Raw genomic sequence first — 20,729 nt, 5'->3', positions numbered from 1 at the left:
AATCTGCAGTTGATAGTTTCAAATGCGGCCAAATTCTGAACAATTCTTTGAATGCATATCTTGTAGAGGTACATAAATCTGTAGAGTTGTTAAAGACCTTCCTAGCTCTTTTTGAACTTGAGTTAGTGTGTCAATCAATATGATTTTTTTTGGCAATACAATCAATTTGAATTTCGTAAATCTAAATGGCTACCACAATTCATACACCACTCGGGGGTATTCTCGCCCCAACTGAGTAAAATGGACCAAATCCGATTTGAGTCCAAAGATGAGATGTATGTTGCAAGTTAATCGTGTTTAAGACTGCCGTCTCGAGTTGATTGGGGAAGATGAAGGATGGATCCTAAGCGGGTAAGATTAACATAATCTACTGGACCATGAGCTGATAATCCTGGGATTACTAATCCTACCATCCTAAATATTATCTCAGACCAACTTTGTCTGTAATCAGTTCCCTTTATCCAAGGGAAAATGAAACTCCTAATTAGCTCAAAAGCTGCATTCAGAACCTTTGGCAAAACCCATAGCAGTGAGAAGTAATTCTTGTTTGGTTCTTCCTCCAAAACCTGCAATTAGAAACAAGGACTCTATTGAATTGAAATCAACCCATAAACTACTGAATTTTAATTATTAAGACTGATTAACTCGTTTCCTAATCATCAATAACTTTGATAAATGTGTCTCCAATTTAATGCGCATGCAACCTTTATGCTCGAACTATACATATAAAATTTGAAAGTTCTAAAAATACCTCTCTCATCCAAAAAAATATGACAAAATTTATAAAGAAGGAGTCAATATATTTTCTCTAAATTTAGCTGTAGAATTAAATACTTTTTATGTAGCTTTCAAGAAAAATGTAAAATTCATTTTAGAAAAGTTAAAAGTTGAAGCTTGAACCAAAAACTGAAATTATTTAATACACTGAACCCCTACTCTAATTTCTGCTATTCTTTTTGTGAAGGAATAATGATTACGGTAGTACTCTCAACCTATTATCTTAAAATTCTGGATTCGCCTATGACCGAGACTGAATTATTATATGAAAGAATGTCTAAGTCCTATAAAGCAGAGATCAATATATATATATATATATATATATATATATATATATATATATATATATATATATATATATATAGAAAATTTACCTTGCCATTGTAGAGGCTGTTGTAGTATAGACATGATCCAAAGTGCTTAAAGAAGAGAGTTTTGTCATCATAGGGCAATCTTGGCACCATATCATTGCAATATACATACCTAAAATACTTCACATCACACTTGTTGAACTTCTCCATCATAAAATTTCCAAATTGTTCATCTCCAACCCTAGGTTGTCCAAATGTATAAACTCCTTCCAATTTATCCAACAACCAATCCTCTTCATGCAAAGCTAATATAGCTGCAAATAATATTGCTAATGCACCACCTAAGCTATGTCCTGTCACTATGAATTTTGCTTTCTCATTTTTGTTCAATATTTTCTTCAAATCTTCTCTTATTTTGTAATATGCAAATAGCTTATTATTTTGTTGTTGGTTTTCTTGATCATTTATTTCTTTTGGCCAGCCTATGTTCTTTTGCAACCCTAGCGCTTTCATGAAACCTGCATGGATTTTGCCCATGCCTTCAAGATCGTACCATGAGAGGTCTATATCTGTAATCCATGCATCTGCATAAAATGGACTTGTCCCTCTAAATGCTACCACAACTAGGTTTGGATCTTCAATTTTGTCTTGAAACATTGTGGCTTGAGTCGAGTATTGTTCCTCGTAAGCTGACAATAAAATGTATAAGAAAATTTCACTTTCTGTTTGCATCTTCATTTCCTTTTTATTTATATAATATATGTTGCACAACCAAAAGAAAAGGAAATCAAGAGTGTGTGTGTGAGAGAGATAGAAAGAGAGAGTGTGTGTTTTCTTTTTTGATTTTAACTTCTATTGTACACTGACAGTGTAAATGGATTTAAATTTTAATAGACAAATCTGAAAGATAAGTACAAGTGCGACTAATAACAAAATTGTATTCAAGTTCTACTTTTCTTTGGAAAAAAAAAATCAGACACTCTATTGTATTAGAAACAAATGTGTACGACCTAAGAAGTAGAAGAATTGAATACGTAAATATTGGTAAGTCAATGTTGAGGTCTTGAAATTTCTACCTGTTTTCAAGTTTAAATTCTCTCAAGTATATATGAGCTTATGATGCTTAATATAATTTTGATGTTGCCAATATGTTAAAATGAATGTATCACTAGTTAATGATGTAAATAGCTTAACAATAAGTAAAAATAAAAATTAGGAAGTGAAAATGAAGAAGCTGTTAAAAGATCAAGGCGTAATATTCGGGTCACTGAATGACAATAGCAATATTAAAAGCAACTATCTCAATCTATTATTTACTAATTTATGGTATCGGACATCAATATCCCCAAGTACCTGCCTAAATTAATTAAGTTTTTTTTAATAAGATCTGGATATGAATTAATATTCTGCTGGATCTTAATGATATGGCTAAAGTCAAAAGATTAACTCTGATTTTATAATAATTGTTAAATAACTTCTTAAATTGAGGGATAAGTAAAGCCGGAACATTATTTAATGCAGTTCGAGGATGCCACTTCGCCTATAATATAATAATGGATCTACAATTAACTTTATAATAATAAATAATTAGCTTAACTGGTCACCTACCTGCATCATATTTTACGTTTTCCGAGTGAGCAAATATATTAAGATTACAACTTTACATAGAAAGAAAGGAAAAGGTTTGGTAATCGAGCAACCTACAAGTACAACTAATCCAATGTTTAAGTTTTTTTAAAAAATCAATTCCTTCGGTTCATAATAATTGATATTTTTATCCTTTTATTTTGGTTCAAAATAAGTGTTCTTTTTACATAATTAAAAATGAATTAACTTTAATTTTTCAAATTTACCTTATTTACACAATCCAATGTGTCAAGTTAACAATATAAAAATTTTATTTGAGAGTTCGTATATTCTTAAATGATATGCCAAAGGCTAAAATGTTACTTCGTCAACACGGGAGGAAGTATATGGTTATTGTCATTATCTTTTGTTTGAATCTTCCCAACCTTGGTAGGCTTTTGATCAATTTGAGAAAAGATTATTTAAGTTAAATATATCGTTATATAGTGTAAAGATTTTGACAGTATTTGATTTAATATATGATACTATATTAGTTACTTACCATTTGTACCACATTACACTTAACATTTATCGTAGTGATTTGCATGTAATATCTTTCAAATAATCTGATTGTGTAGGTATATTTTACATTAATTATTAATACATAAAACTTAAAATGTTCGAGAAAATTGAATAACTAGTTTCAAAATATAAATTCTATAAGAGGCATTGGAATTTTAGTTAATACATTATATATTTGAGAGAAGGATTAATATTTACTTTATTGGATCAAGATGTATATATCCTAATTAGCAATTTAGTACAACTTACCATTCCAGAAATTGTGCAACCCCAAGAAGTGCATCTGAAGAAAGACAAAAAAAACAATTTAATTTGTAGTACATATTTTTTCAATAGAAATAGAGTATAATGTTTCAACTTTTCTTTGCGATGAAGGGAAGATTGCTTCAATATTGTAAAGTAATAATTACCTGCCAATGATGATTGATTACTGTTTTGTTGAGGGCTTCATTTTCGTAAGATAATTTAGCAGCCATAATTGACAGGTGTGCATTATATCTGCTGTCTCCTATCTTTATTGACTTGTCTAAGTCCACTCTCACATCAAGATTTCCGATCATCGACCTGAACGTCTCCGATGACTTTTCCGGCGTTACTGTTTTTCCTATAATACCACAATTTTGTTTTATTTATATACGCTGATAGCAAAAAGAATTTTATGCTATATATCAATGTAAAGAATTATTATGTGATTCATGTAAATAAAAAGTAATTAGAAGTTGGACGAAGAAACCCCTGAAAATTAATGTAAACAATTATTACGCGATTCTTGTAAATAAAAAATAAGTAGAAAGTTGGACGAATTAAGAAACCCTTGAAATTAATTCTGCAATCCACGCCATGACATTTTTATGAATCTTCAACCTTGTTATGTAAATTCTACATATTTTTGTTTCATAACGTTTCAACTTTTCTTTAAGGATCAGTCGTGAGATTAAAGTCTGGAAGATACCCTTAAAGACCTTATAAGTCCTTAAATACAAGAACATTTTTTTCTTAATTAACACTATACTCTAATTCTTAAATTCAAGAACATGCAATTGAATTCGTCAGCATCATCATTTAATACTATACTCTAATTCTACTTTTCTAAAAAGAGTATTGGCTGTAGCAATAAATTTTTAAGTCTAATTTTCAGATATTCATAGCAAGCCAAAGAAATCATACACTAATTCCAACTTTCTAAATCGTAATGCATGTTATCTTGTATGCATGAACCATGCATTTAATTTGACTTCATTCTACTTGCATGTTCAAAGCAATTACTTGAAATTTCCACAGAAAAAATAGAAAAAGATATATAGAGAAAATTTTGAAATGTTCCATTTTCTGATGAATGCAAAGTAGAGAAACTCTGGTAGGGAGCGCTTCCCCTTGAATAAGTTTTACGCTTTGTGAATCCAAATTAATTTGTCAGACCACTATAGGTTAAAAAAAGCGAAGCCCTAGCTAGTAATTTAAACAAAAGTAGAGGAAAGAATGGAAATCCAAACCTTGTATTATGTTCAAGAAAAGCTGGAGAAAACCACCATTGAATGAAGGATAATTTTGCATGAGCTCAACTATATAACCTAAACTGGCCATGGGTTTTTTAAACCAAAACAAGAATCTCTGCAATATAACGGAGATAAAAATGAGCCATCGCCGGCGAAAACCTCCGATCCTTTCTACTCCGGCCGAAACATCGAAGAAATTTCTTTTATCTAATTCACTAGAATAGAAGATACGAATGAAATCAAAGAAACTAGCTTCTTCTGGCTTTAATTCAAAGTAACCTTTACAGAATTCTTCCTTGTTAGCCATCGATGTTATAACTTACAAGATATGTGTATGAATAGTTCATAAAATGTCTATATTTATATAGTAAAGCATTAGTCATGACCTGACACTTTGAATTAATAAACACGGTTTATCCTAATGGAATAATTACTAAACTAATTGATAATTCAATATGAATAATATTCCCAAGTCTTTAAATTATAAGATTGTCAATTGTCAAAGTTTTAGTTAACGTAAATAAATTCCAAGTACACGATGCATGTCTTACTTTGTCTTTGGTCTAAAGATCCTTAGACAAAGTCATGGAATTGATCAGAACGTGTTTGATATACTTAATTACGTGGTTTCTCTTTGAATAGTCCTTAAGTCAGCCAATTACATTATTAATTATTTAATATATATATATATATAATTTGCCTTCATTTTGTTCAAATAATACTCGAGAAAATACAAATAACATGGATGTCCTATAAAGAAAGAAAAGTAGCTATAAAATACTAAGCTGAATTATTATGTTTATAAATTTTCTATCAACTTAACATTATTTATTATAAAAGAAATTTTCCTCTATTATCATAATTTAACCTATTGTAGTAGGTTGTACTTTTGTCTTATATTTTTAGGTCCTTATTATGAGCAATTACCTATACTTATTTTATTAAAGCGGAACTTATTAAAACTAATTCCAAAAAAACTCATGAGGGTGTAGTGCTCCATGTTAAGATGTCGGAGAAGAATTTACTAATTATATTTGGTGGTGGTTGACGCGTCATATCAAATGTTACTATAGAGCGATTAACAAGTGTTTAATTACCCTTATCTAACCTTATCGTTATTAGTGCAAAAAATAATAGCATCCGGATTTGTTTCCCTTTTAGGTAAAGGTGGAACTGATGATTAAAATTAATTCCTAAAGCAATCAACTACTATATGTGAGCAAATTAAGTCTAGAAGCTTTTGGCAGAATAAGGTTTGTAAAGATAGGATTGTTAAGATTTGGTAGCATATTTAGAGATATTCCAAATTAATTAGTGAATATTTTTTTTCTATTATTATAATAGAAGAAAATAAGCAGTTAAGGTAGAAATATTAAAAACGAAGGGAGTATTTTTCTATCTCCCGCAAAATGAAGGTTAATTAGTTCCTACTTCGGTAATATTATTACATTCCAAAAATGTAATTTTTAATGTGTATTTTCATACTATTTCATTTACAAACATGGGAGTAACAATTAAAAGTGAATTTGGCGAACAGATTATTCTTAGCACCTTTTATATATATATATATATATATATATATATATATCGTGCACAGTACATCATTATGGGCTTTTCCATCATTAATTTTCTAACTTTCATAATTGGTGTGAGAAGAGAGCTTGTTCTCCTCTAACACTGTAGGGGTTTGATTTTTATGTCCAAACTCTTATAGTACTCTAATTTTTCAAATAAGTTCAGTCAGCCTCGTACTTAATTAATTGAATAGCCACCCCTGACTAAATCTAGATCTTAGAGGACCACGCACCTGCCTAATTTAGAGAAGTTTTTGACTAACTTCTACAGACATAAAATTAAATAACTTAAAAATATATAACTTCAGCAAACTTTTTCCTGATTTTAATTTCGAATACTTCTTTTTTCTAAATTCAACTTAAATATTGTCCAAACACCTAACTAAGAAACTCTCTTTAACTTATAGCCTGTTTCGCCAAGCTTCTCCCCAAGCCAAAAGTGTTAGGACTGAAAAAATCAGGTGTCATGCGGAAGCTAGCAAAACAAACCTTGAATGACGATAAATCATACAACAAAGAGAAAGATGCCAAAAGAGACACAAACATATAATGTGGTTCGGTCAACTGACCTACATCCACGGCGGAGATGAACAATCCACTATATAAAAGAGAGTATAAAATATCGTGAGAACAACCTCACGAAGAGACAAACACAAGTGAAACACTAACACTTGTCCTGTAAAGTTCTCCTTCTAAAAACGGCTCTCAAACCCCTTATAGCTACATTATGGGTGCTACTGAATGAGAAGAAAGGATCATCAATTTATAGAAGTCCAAACATTTTCCTATAAGAAAAGGGACTAGCCAAATATGAGAGATTTATAAGAAGGAAAACTCAATTATGGTAAACATGTTGCCCTTTCCTTCAAGAGATAGAAAACCCAAATATGTTAAGAAAATTAGGACAACACCTAACAATTCTCCCCCTTGGCCTAAATTTTCTGACGAAATTAACTTGATCCACCTTCTTCACATAATCTTCAACAGGTTGCATCTCCAAATCTCCATCGCAAAGTTTGTCTCAATGCGCGTAGCACTTTGGTCAAATTTCTCAAACAAAAATCCCGATTACCGTCAAATAGGTTGCGACTAGAACTGAACAAATATATACCAAAAGAGATACAAACATATAATGTGGTTCGGTCAACTGACCTACATCCACGACGGAAATGAGAAATCCACTATATAAAGGAGAGTACAAAATATCAAGAGGAACAACCTCACGACGAGGCAAACACAAGTAATATGCAAACACTTGTCTCGTAAAGTTCTCTCCCTAAGCACGATTCTCAAACCACTTATGGCTACATTGTGGTTCCTACTGAATGAGAAAGAATGATCATCAATTTATACAAGTCCAAATATTTTCCTACAAGAAAGGGGACTATCCAAATATGGGAGATTTATAAGAAGAAAAACTCAATTATGGTAAACATGTTGCCCTTTCCTTCAAAAAATAGAAAAATCAAATATGTTAAGAAAATTAGGACAACACCAAACAAAAAGTGTTTTTTTTACTCCAAAAAAAGTATTTTTTTTCCTTCTCATTTTGAAGTGTTCGGCCAATTTTTTTTTTAGGGGGGGGGAGGGGAGGGGGAGGCAAAATTGTTTTTGGCTAGAAATAGAAGCATTTTTTACTTTTCTTCCTACCAAAAATACCCTTAGTAAAATATTATATATACCAAAATAACCTTACTTAATTTAAACTATTAAGTAATATATAATGACTTTTGGGATGAATTTTATATTTATTTAAATTATCTTGAAAGTATAAAGTACTTTTCAATTTTTTTTTATATTTTATTTAAATCAAATATAAAACTTAACTATTATCATAATAACAAATATATGTGATTATTTATCTACTTATATAGTAACATTAACTATTAAGCAAACCTCTTCATGTCCTTATTCGTAATTTGACACTTAAGGACCAGAAGAAAATTCTTTATTTTCTCTCCGTACAATTACTAACGTTGGCCCTTAACTGTAACATATTTGACGCGTCAACCCTATGCTCCGCCTCATGGCGCTGTCGGACGGTGTCCAAAGGGCGCGTACTAACAACCAATATGAACCTCCATATACGACGACTCCAACTGCTGAAGCAATTGCTTAAAAATTAACTTATGCCACCACAGTAACTAATGCAACGTCTACTCCAACGACCACCGTCCGACACCCTCGAGAATCAGTAATTGCTCGACAAACTACTCACAATGGGATGCCGATAGTGATTTTTAAATCTAAAGACTATTACGGAATCATGGCTGAAAAATGCAAATTAACTATTATTGGTAGGTTTCTGAAGCAACATCCTCAAATCGAAAGGATAAGGTCCAGTTTCAGAGAGCTTTTTTTTCAGTTAAAGGTGATTCTAAGATTGGAGTCTACGACAACTATAATATTTTCATAGATTTCACCAATGAAGATGACTTCAAATCGGTATGGTACAGGAGGTGATCGAAATTGAAGGATTACAAATGTGACTACAAAAATGATCGCCGAATTTTAAGCCGGATGAAGACATTCTAATTGTTCTGGTATGAGTACTTTTTCCAGGTATACCATTCAATATGCATACATGACATTATGTTAAACAAATTGTCAGTAATGTTGGCACTCTGTTGGCCTTAGATGCTGCTACTTATGGTAGAAAAAGGCCTAATATGGCTAAGGTAAGGATCGAAATAGACTTAACGAAATCCCTACCTAGCAGTGTATGGGTGGGCTCCGAGGATGAAAATTCACCTCTAAAAGAATATACGCAAAAAATTGAATACGAAAACATTCTTAAGTACTGCAAGCATTGTAGGAAAATTGGGAACAATATGATGAATTGTAGAGTTCTTGAGAAAATAAGAACTGTAGAAGTCAATGAATGGGAAACAAATGCTGAAAATATGATTCTATTGCAAACAAAAGAAGGAAGTAGTAAAAATCAGGAAGAGAATAGTGTAGCCAATGAAGGCCAAAAGAAGGTTATGGCAAAGCAAAATGCTACAAAAGTTGTTAAGGGTGAGGCAAAACAGAATGCTAATATTAATGTTAAGAAAGGAGAGGTGCCTACCAACAAAGAAGTTGCTGAATCATTAAAAATGTTACTGAGGAAAAAATTGAGGCAACTAGTTCTATTATAAAGGGAAGTACAAATGATAAAGTTGAAGCTAATAAGAAGCGGGGTCATGGGAACCAACAAAGAGCATAGAAAGCACAAGCTAACACTAACAATGTGACTATATTTTCAGCAAGACCTACAGTTACAGAGAGACTAAGCAAGAGGAAGGAAAAAAAGAAGAAAGTTAAGAAAATGCCAAAAAAAAAAAGAAGCAAATTAATATTCAAACCGGTTCAACTGCAGGAAAATAGTAAAAGAAGGATAGCAAAAACTACCAATTCTATAGTGAACAATCTCTATAAGAGATCAAAGAGAGTATCCAAAGTCAGAGTGATCAAGGGAACCAGAGTAACTAACAACAGGTGCAAACAATTGTTATGGATAATAATCCTACTACAGATATTGTAGAAGCTCCAAACATTTCTAAAGAAGATAGAAGGCATGATAAGGTTAAACATGGAGATTGACACCAACACAAGGGTTGATCAAGAACATCAGCCAGCAATTAAGGGTGCTAATATGGTCAGTGATAGCTCTAGTTCATCCACTTTATCATCGGATATTTTAATCAACCGGGAGTGATTTTTTTTATTGAACTGAATATTCCCATATTTATCCATTCGGCTGAGAATAACGATGAGGTTACTAGTGATCTTCTTAGACAGGCAACTTCTAAATGCCGTAAGGAAACAAAATCAAATACTCAGGAGACTAACAAAAGTCTTCAAGACAAAATGAACAACAAAAATCAAACAGGTACCACCGAGGAAAGAGGAAGAATCCAAACTAGGAAAAATGAAAAAAGGCACATGAACAAAGTTGTTCCTTTACAGAAAAGGAAACAACAAGAGGATCTATCCCCAACTAGTTCTAATGATTAGTGGAACATTAGAGGGGGGAGATCAAAGAAAGTCATTCATAGGCTTAAACACTTGATCAACATAAATAAGACACAATTTGTGGCCATCTTTGAGCTTTTTATGAATAGTGAAAACTGAAAAGCTTGATGGTTACAAGAAGTTTCTTGGATTTTAACATTGTATATCCAACTACAATGGTCAAATTTGGTGCTTTGGAACATCAATTGTCACTCTGTATTGATAGTTAAGGATGAGCAACATATTGCCATAAAATTTGAAGATGGCATTAACAACCACAGTTCTTATATTTCAGCAGTTTATGCAAAATGCACTTTAACTGATAGAAAAGACCTTTGGGACAGCCTTGAATAAGACAATCTTAGCGTTGATGGTCCTTGGTGTATTGGAGGAGACTTCAATATCATTACCGATTCAGAAGAAAAGCTAGGAGGAAGGCCTCATAGGATTCATAGACGCCTGGATTTTATTAATTGTATGGACAATTGTGGGGTGACTGATGTTGGGTTTTCTGGTTCTAAGTTTACATGGTGCAATAACAGAAGGCCTAGCAAGAGAATTTGGAAAAGACTTGATAGGATATTTCTTAATGACATGTGGGCTCAGAAGTTCCAGATCACTACTGTGAGACACTTGGCGAGAACTGGCTCTGATCATAGGCCGTTACTCATGAAGTACTTTAACACTAACCAAAGCCACGTGAATTACTTCAAGTTTCTTAATTTATGGGTTAATCAAGAGGTCTTCCTAGACATTGTTAAAGAAGTTTGGGAGTCCAATATAATTGACAATCATATATGGATCTTACAATCTAAATTGAAGCTTCTTAGCAGAAGATTGAGCCAGTGGTCTAGAGAAGAGATTGAGACATTAATGATCTGATTATAAAATGGGAGGAAAAATTCCAAATATTTGAAGATATGGATGCTGCTACCATCTCTATTAACAACAGGGCAGAATCAATAAAGCACATGTTGAATATATTAAATGGTTGAGTATGCAAGAGTCTCTCCTTAAACAGAAAACTCAGACTAGATGGTTTGACGAGGGAGACAGCAATACCAGGTCCTTCCATAGACTTCTCAGGGAAAGGAGAAGGAAACAACAGTTGAACATGATTAAGAACCATAGAGGAAAATGGATTAAGAAAGAGAAGAACACTGCCAAGGCTACCATGCATCATTTAAGTCTCTCTTCAATCTTCCGAAGCCTACTCTCAACTCTGGTATCCTTAACTGCATCCCTAATTGTATTTCTAAAGAAGAAAATATCAATTTGACTGCAATTCCTAGTGAAGAAGAGATCAAAGCAGCAGTCTTTAACTTAAGTGTTGATAGCACTGCTAGCCCAGACGGTTATAATGGTACTTTCTTTCAACATTGCTGGGATATTATCAAGTATGATATCATTGCCTTTGTTAGGGAATTTTTTCTTGGAAAGAAGCTCACCAAGTTCTATTCTCACACTTGTCTTGCTTTAATTCCTAAAGTTGATGCCCCCACCACTTTTTCTGAATTTAGACCTATTAGCCTCTCTAACTTCACCAACAAGATAATATCCAAAGTCCTCTCTCTTAGACTTAAACCCCTTCTGACTAAGCTTATCTCCGGCAATCAAACTGGTTTTGTGAAGGATAGGTTGATCACAAAAAATATTCTTGCTCAGCATTCAAAGTATTTCCCAGAATAATCAGGGCAGTAACATTGTTATTAAGCTGGATATCACCAAAATGTACGACAAAATATTTTGGTTATTTGTCATATCAACTCTTAGGAGATATGACTTCTCTGAATTATGGATAGAGTTAGTCTAGAACCTTATTTTTGGGGTTTGGTACTCTATAATTGTTAATGGCTCTAAAAATGACTTCTTCACTTCTTCTCAAGGCTTAAAGCAAGGGATCCTATTTCCACTTCTCTTTTTATTCTTGCGGCTCTAATTTTATCTAGATCCCTGAATAATCTCAATCGGAACAACAACATCATTCCTTTCTCTATGCCTTCTAGAGGTCCTATTATTAATCATCTAGCTTATGTTGATGATGTTGTTATCTTTATCTTTAGCAGTGTAGTGAAAATAACATTTATATTAAAATGATTATGAGTGTAATAAGGGATTATGAGGAGAGCTCTGGTCATCTTGTTAATAGGGATAAGAGATTCTTCCTAACGCCCCTAAAACATGTGCCTCTAGGATCAATAGAATGAGAAAATGTACAAGCTTTCTTGACAAGGACTTCCATGTTACTTACCTGGGATGACCTCTGTATGTTGGTAGAAATAAAATTGCTTACTTTGATAATATGGTTCACAAGGTAATTAAAAGACTCAATGATTGGCAGGGTAACATGCTTTCTCATAGAGGTAGAATGGTGTTAATAAAGAATATTCTACAATCTCTGTCATTATACACTCTCTTCGCTATGTCCCCTCCTAAAACGACCTTTTATTTAATTGAAAAATATTTTGCCAATTTTTTCTGGGGTAGTAGTGGGGATCAAAGAAAGTACCACTGGAGGTCCTGAAAAAATCTTTGTTTTCCCCCAAATGAAGGACGCATAGGCATAAGAAGAATGGAAGATATTAGTGAAGTATTAGCCACCAAAAGATGGTGGAGATTTAGAGTTATTCCTTCTCTATGGGCCAACTTCATCAAACACAAATATTGCATTAGAGCTCACCCTACTACTAAACAATAGGCTTCTGGGAACTCACATTCCTGGAAACATATGACCCAGGTTAGAAAAATGCTGAAAATCATATAGTATTGTCATGACCCCAAACCGGCCCGGTCGTGATGGCGCCTCTCGTGAAGACAAGGCCAGCCGACACAACACTCACCTTAACCCTTTAAGCCCTAAGAGTCAATTTTAAGTCTTTAAATTAAACAATGTTTCATAATAAAATCCTGGAATAACAGTGCGGAATAAAATACCAGCCCGACATCGGAGTGTCACTAGTCATGAGCAACTATCAAGGTCTAAATACAACAAAAGTCTAAAAATGTACTAAATACAGTACAAAATTGAGGGGAAGGAAGCGGTGCTGCGAACGTCATGCAGCCACCTTGCTAACTCTGATGACTCCAAGGCTGAGCTATCAACACCCGCTACCGGATTCCAATATACCTGAATCTGCACACGAGGTGCAGGGAGTAATGTGAGTACTCCAACCCAGTAAGTAATAAGAGTAAATAAAGGCTGAGCAGCGGGAAACAATGAATCCACATTTACACTGGGTTCAATAAACACAACAGGCTTTCAAATCATAATACAAGTCAATCTTCCCTTTTAAAATCCAGCTTTTAGTAAAAATCATCTTTGAAATACCTTCCAACAGTTTCAGTAGGGGTTCAATACCATTTAAAATAATAATAGAGATTAAAGTCATAATCGGCCCTCGGGCAAAGCATAGTTCGTAAAACAGCCCCTCGGGCAAAACAGTAATCACAAACACTTCATAAATTGGAAATCTCAGTGGAAATAACCAATCTCAAATCAGTGATTAATTTCTGAACATCTCATAAAGCCCAGTTTAAATAAAAGTTGTTTTAAAACATTTGTGCAACTTTCCGACAGAGGCTCAATATAAAGATGAGTGAAAACAGTCAATAAATCAACATATTCGATAAAAACTCATTTTAAGAGGAGTGAAATCAATAAGTCCATAAACAGGCCCCTCAGGCAAAACACCACTCATATGCATGTATATATCTATCGCCCATCGGGATAGCCTCCCTGTCACTCGTGACTCAACTCTTACCAATCAGTACTCGCACTCAGCATTCACGCTCAATTGGTACCATACAGTAACTGCTGCGGCGTGCAGCCCGATCCGTATATCTATCACAATAACTGAAATCAAAGTAATCGATGTGGCATGCAGCCGGATCCATGCATCGCTGTGGCGCACAACCCGATCCATATAAATAGTTGACTGCGCTCACTGGGGGTGTGCAGACTCCAGAGGGGCTCCTACACCCCAAGCGCTATATTGCTGCGGCGTGCAGCCCGATCCATATAAGTATCGCTGCGGCGTGCAGCCCGATCCATATACATATATATATATATATACATTGTTTCGGCGTGCAACCCGATCCATAGATATATAATCTTCACAACTAGGCCCTCGGCCTCTCTCAGTCATTAACCTCACCATCAGACTCTCAGTCTATCTCAGTCATCAATCTCACAATCAGACCCTCGGTCTATCTCAGTAAAACAGGGAACTCAGCCCAAAACAATTTCCACATTTTAAGAATATAGTGATAAAGTCATATTTGAGCAGTAAACAAGTAAAACATGACTGAGAATATGCTTTCAAACAAATAGAGTGAGGAAAGATAGTAAAAATGCTCCTAAGGGTCTCAACAAGTCGGCACAAGGCCCCAAACATGGCATACAACCCAAAAATATAATAATGTCAACAATTAACTATCAAATACGCATTAAAATATTCGTTCGGGATGGACTAGGTCACAATCCCCAGCGGTGCTCTACCCCACGCTCGTCATCCAGCGTGTAAGTCACCTCATCCAAAAATTACGGAATATGAAACCTCATCCAACCATGAGTCCAACCATACCAATTTTACTAAAATCCGACATCAACTCGACCCTCAAATCTTCAAATTAAACCAAGAGGGTTTTCAAGATTTTCCCAACTAAAATTACCAATTAAATGCCAAAACTAGTAATAGATTCGGGTAATCTAACCAAAATTAAGTTAAGAACACTTACCCCTTTGTTTTCTCTGAAAATCTCCCGAAAATCGCCTCTCCCCGAGCTCCAATTTGGTAAAAATGGAAAATGGGATTCGTCCCATTTTCCAGAACTTAACATTCTGTCCGGTACTGTTCACGACTGTTCACGGGGCACTATACATGGTACTGTTCACGGGGTACTGTACACGGTACTGTTCGCGCTGGTGTGGTCACTGTTTACACGTGCGAAAAATGCAGAAACTGCCCAGAAAATTGCAGCAGCTTTTCTTTTCACTAAAAAGGCTCTAACTCCATCATACGAACTCGAAATTCGATGATTCTTATTCCTATGAGTCACAAATAATGATACGAACATAGTCCTTCAATTAAAACTAAATTCAGAGCTTGTTTGCTCAGTGTGATATCCATTTCGCTCGTTAAATAATTAACTCATATTTTGTGTCAAAAACCCAATCGCGACTTGATGAAATTAGACCAAACTTTCCAGATCAGTCCTATAATTCATTATCAAAATTCTGGAAGTCTCGAAATCAAATTTCGATCTATAGAACTAAAAATGGACCTTTGGATCATTACATGCTTATGCTCAAAACGGCAAAATCTTCCAAAAACTCTTCCAAAACATATCCGAGCCTCATGGGACCCCGGCCAAACTTGCCAACATAATTCATAACATCATTAAAACCTGTTCCAATCATCAAAACACCTCAAACAACATCAGAATACCCAAAACTCATCGAATTCAAGCCTAAGTTTCCAAAAACTTCCGAAATACACTTTCGATCAAAACCCCGACCAAACGATGTCCGAATAACCTGAAATTTTTCACACACATCACAAATGACATAACGAAGCTACAACAACTATCGGAATTCCATTCCGACCCTCGGATCAAAATCTCACCTATCAACCAGAATTCGCCAAAATACTAACTTTGCCAATTCAAGCCAAATCCTTCCACGGACTTCCAAAATGCATTCCGATCGCGCTCCTAAGTCATAAATCACCCAACGAAACTATCCAAATCATAAAATTTCCGATCCGAGCTCATATACAAATAAGTCAACTCTCAGTCAACCTTTCAAATTCAAAGCTTTCAACTGAGACTGTTCCTTCAAATTCATTCCGATTTTTCCTGAAAACCAAAACCAACGATCTACATTAGTCATAATACGTTACACGGGGAAAGTCATGCCCGAGAACTAGCGATCAAAGTGCAAAAGTTCAAAACGACCGGTCGGGTCGTTACATCCTCCCCCACTTAAACACACGTTCGTCCTCGAACGTACTCAGAGTTATTCTAAAAGCCAACCAATAGCTGAATAACTTTACCATGCATAACCCAGGGGTGATCCCACGTCACCCTATCTCATATAGGTGTGATAACACATAGAAGCTGAAATTACACAACCCAATCTAACCCATGAATCATAGAACCACATTTCCACTTTTGAAACCATCAATACGATCAAAACCTCACACTCATACACTGAATAGGCCCGAACCAGCTGTAATAGCCCATGCCTGCAATCTCAGGTGAAATTATATGGTATACCATATAACTCAAACACTCGTAGCGATAACTTCTATTCACAGCAGCTGCACATAATAACCGAATACCGACAGAAAATCTCTTATTAACTAAAGTCTCATTCCAACACTTCCATATACTGCCAATGATAAATGAAACACGTAATAAACCATAACCATTTCTCAGATCAACCACTCATAAGGCCACTTCTCCTTTGGCAAGGACCATAGCAAATTCCTGAGCCGAACCTCGATATTTATCCTCCCGACATGTTGAAATCGAATCTTTTTGTATTTATTAAAGATCCCAATGATCTCCTCTAATCCAACAAACTACTCTGGTGACATGACACATCCGTACAGGCCTAAAACACCACTCGCATAATACGCGCACCAATAAGCAACGGTCCGAACATACTCAAATCATGAAAATGACTCAATTGAAAGAGTTGTACCTCAAGATCACCAGTACCGCCACAACACAAGGCTAAGAACCCGTCTCACATTGTAGGAACATAACACACGAATCTAACCTGCAAGGTCATACCTCCACATAACTTCGCTGTGATGCGCGATCCTATCCAACACTGTTCCACATAAAACACCTCAAGTCATTATGCTCGAAATCGACAACCACGCATAATTTGATGTCTGGAACCAAAGCAATCATTACACCCATGGTGAAACAAATAACATACACCATGTACACCCGATAGGACATAACCAATACACCGTTCACCGAGCAACACCAAATTACTCTTCCCGCTCAACTTCCACTATGAAACACTAATAGAACTGCACCATATATGCCTATAACCAACAAATCATAATGCCTCGCAACACAGAAAGGTAAATCATAGGTTTTCCCAGATTACTAATAAGCTCAATAACAGACGAATCAATACACACCTCACCATTGGCAACTCAAAGTCAACCAAGCCGTCGTGATACAGAACACACATCCATATAGGTCTACCAATGACGGAATCATAGTACATACTAATATCTGACTAACTTACCCATATATTACCATTCACAACCACAAGCTAACCTGTATATGAGAACTCCCAGTCTCCAAGTCCATAAAACATACAAATTACCATACCTGATCCCAATTCCGCCACTCTCACATATAACTCACCTCTAGTACCCAATCATCCCACGAGAGATACTCTAAGATTTTTCTGTACTGCCAAGCAAATTCGAATATCAGCAGCCGATCTGACGAAAAGTGCTGCAATACTACCGAAGTACCATCAACTTAATCACATTGCCTCTTACGGGAACATATACCATCGTCAATTACCTCAATTAGCATTACCATTTCCTTAATCATCTTCAGATCATTTCTCAAATCATCTGAAGCTCATTTCTCTAATTATCTGAAATCGCCTGCAAAACACCTATAGAAACTCATTATCTCATAAGCATCCAAAGAGTTAATCATATCCTCACTATACCAACTCGGCCTACTACCAAGCTATCCCAGCTATCTGAATTCCCTTCTGATTTACCTTCAACTCGATACTCATTCTTGCTATAACATTACAATTCTTTCAACCCAAACTTACCACACGGAACCCAAGCGTAAAGCCACACCGTCTAAGGCTCATAAGCTGCCAAATACTTTCTCAGATATTCCCACGAGCACCACGATCAAAATACTTTATCCTGAAGAGACTTTATGCGAATCTAAATCCGCTACCTTTACCTTCATGATACTGATACATAAAATCCCATAATAACATAGAAGTTCCACAAGTCTTGAACTCTTCCAATGAAAACTCGATTTCTAGCCACATATACTACTTTGAGATACCCAATTGTTACATGTAGAATCTTGAACACATTAGAACCTTTCTCGAGAGTCATTCACACTATTCCAACTGAAATTAGCCTGATCAAATGAACAAACCACTCGTACCTCATTAGCAATCTGACACCGCAAGATGTAGCCTTATCTCAATACAACCAAGCAACCTCCTGCTCTATGCATCGAGCACCCTTTACCAACGATAACTCAAGACATCCCGTGATTCTCTTTCTCCATAAAGCATAGTATAACCTTTGTCAAAATCTTCCTTTACTCGAGCCATTCTCGGTCTCAATTTCCGCAAGTCATAGCTAATTCACTCGCACGCCTCAAACTGAAACCAACATAGCACCTAACCGTGCAATCAACTGCTCACAGCAGACTCCCCCACTTGGCTCGAAGCCATAGATCAAGATACCCTCAATTACTCATAACACTTTTACACTTTTGCTCTATTGATGCCACAATACCATAATGAGATTAAACTCAAATCATTTGTAAGCTTGTGAAAACACAGATCATCCAATACTATAAACCTTATGCAAATCTCGCATTCATCCCCACAACAGTTAAGCCCACTCTCTTAAGCGACTCGAAATTTCAAATTTCAACACGTACTTTTCACTTACACATGAGATCTTCTAACATACACATAAGGATCACACCACTTCAGAACACTCCGCAGGAGATAACTAGCCTGCTTCGCCTCAATATAACATTTCTGTATACTTTCCACCGTCATACACATTACACAGTCACTTAGTCTTCCTGAGTCTGAACTCATACCGCAACATGAAATTTACTTCACTCCAACTAGGGGACATGAAAAGATTCTTCAAACGCCCATAATTAGGGGCTACACATCCAATCACAATGGAAATCAAATACTTAATAGTTCATCTATCATCCAGCAGACCTTCCTCGTCACTTCCAAGTCATATAGATACATCTCGCAGTACTAACATACTCGCCACATAGCTATCCAGTCGTCATTCCTACTAATAGGGACAATACTGAACATATAAGTTCAAAACACTTGCTCACACAATCAGCACCTCGGTGCTCAAGCCCTAGGCAAAGATCCGGCCTCAAGTCCTTCAGACTGGCCCAACATCAACTCATAGAGATCACATCTCGCACCTAGATCAGGGGATCACAAGCTAACAAGGCACATCTGATACTGAGCGCTCATGCTCGCATGCGAACACGTGGAAGGAATTTAAAGAGTTACTTCCCAAGCTGAATCGAGGACGCACGATAAGAATTCCAAGAATGTGAAGTTTTTCCTAAAGGTTATGTAGCCTCTTGAGGATAAATACAGATGTCTCCGTACCGATCCGCAAGACTCTACTAAACCTGCTCATGACTCGTGAGACCTATGTAACCTAGGCTATGATACCAACTTGTCACGACCCCAAACCGGCTCGGTCGTGATGGTGCTTCTCGTGAAGACAAGGCCAGCCGACACAACACTCACCTTAACCCTTTAAGCATTAAGAGTCATTTTTAAGTCCTTAAATTAAACAATGTTTCATAATAAAATCCTGGAATAACAGTGCAGAATAAAATACCAGCCCGACATCGGAGTGTCACTAGTCATGAGCAACTATCAAGGTCTGAATACAACAAAAGTTTAAAAATGTAGTAAATACAGTAACAACAATGAGAGGAAGGAAGCGGTGCTGCGAACGTCATGCAACCACCTTGCTAACTCTGATGATTCCGCGGCTGAGCTATCAACACGCGCTACCGGGTTCCAATATACCTGAATCTCCACACGAGGTGTATGGAGTAATGTGAGTACTCCAACCTAGTAAGTAATAAGGGTAAATAAAGGCTGAGGAGTAGGAAACAATGAATCCACATTTACGATGGGTTCAATAAACACAACAGGCTTTCAAATCATAATACGAGTCAATCTTCCCTTTTAAAATCCAGTTTAGTAAAAATTATCTTTGAAATACCTTCCAACAGTTTCAGTAGGGGTTCAATACCATTTAAAATAATAATAGAGATTAAAGTCATAATCGGCCCCTCGGGCAAAGCATAGTTCGTAAAATAGCCCCTCAGGCAAAACAGTAATCACAAACACTTCATAACTTGAAAATCTCAGTGGAAATAACCAATGTCAAATCAGTGATTAATTTCTGAACATCTCATAAACCCCAATTTAAATAAAAGTTGTTTTAAAATATTTGTGCAACTTTCCGACAGAGGCTCAATATAAAGATGAGTGAAAACAGTCAATAAATCAACATATTCGATAGAAACTTATTTTAAGAGGAGTGAAATCAATAAGTCCATAAACAAGCCTCTAAGGCAAAACACCACTCATATGCATGTATATATCTATCGCCCCTCGG

At 35.5% G+C, this 20,729-nt stretch overlaps 2 protein-coding genes across 2 annotated transcripts; one reads left to right on the top strand and one right to left on the bottom strand.

The window, feature by feature from the left end:
- Positions 1–13: 13 nt before the first annotated feature.
- LOC104237420 (triacylglycerol lipase OBL1) lies at positions 14–5,068 on the bottom strand. The gene is made up of 5 exons (XM_009791575.1): positions 4,730–5,068; positions 3,647–3,840; positions 3,486–3,519; positions 1,152–1,777; positions 14–566 (listed from the first exon to the last, which is right to left on the bottom strand). The coding sequence occupies exons 1-5, from the start codon at positions 5,037–5,039 to the stop codon at positions 288–290; spliced, it is 1,443 nt and encodes a 480-aa protein (XP_009789877.1). The 5' UTR covers positions 5,040–5,068; the 3' UTR covers positions 14–287.
- Positions 5,069–10,779: 5,711 nt separating this feature from the next.
- Positions 10,780–11,184, top strand: LOC138879497 (uncharacterized). Its single transcript, XM_070159110.1, has one exon. It carries the CDS (start codon positions 10,780–10,782, stop codon positions 11,182–11,184), a length of 405 nt encoding a protein of 134 aa, XP_070015211.1.
- Positions 11,185–20,729: the final 9,545 nt, after the last annotated feature.

This window comes from Nicotiana sylvestris, chromosome 10 (assembly GCF_000393655.2).
Source record: "Nicotiana sylvestris chromosome 10, ASM39365v2, whole genome shotgun sequence".
In the NCBI taxonomy this organism is placed as follows: Eukaryota; Viridiplantae; Streptophyta; class Magnoliopsida; order Solanales; family Solanaceae; genus Nicotiana; species Nicotiana sylvestris.
Note: the sequence above shows the minus strand (reverse complement) of the source record. Positions and strands in the feature narration are given on the sequence as shown.

What these genes read in the sequence shown, in the direction of transcription:
- LOC104237420 (XM_009791575.1), bottom strand. Translation starts at nt 5,039, where the DNA reads ATGGCTAACAAGGAAGAATTCTGTAAAGGTTACTTTGAATTAAAGCCA. An exon ending in TAATCAATCATCATTGGCAG is followed by an intron (nt 3,520 to 3,646) that starts GTAATTATTACT and finishes GTCTTTCTTCAG; the next exon opens with ATGCACTTCTTGGGGTTGCA. An exon ending in ACAGCCTCTACAATGGCAAG is followed by an intron (nt 567 to 1,151) that starts GTAAATTTTCTA and finishes TTCTAATTGCAG; the next exon opens with GTTTTGGAGGAAGAACCAAA.
- LOC138879497 (XM_070159110.1), top strand. Translation starts at nt 10,780, where the DNA reads ATGGACAATTGTGGGGTGACTGATGTTGGGTTTTCTGGTTCTAAGTTT.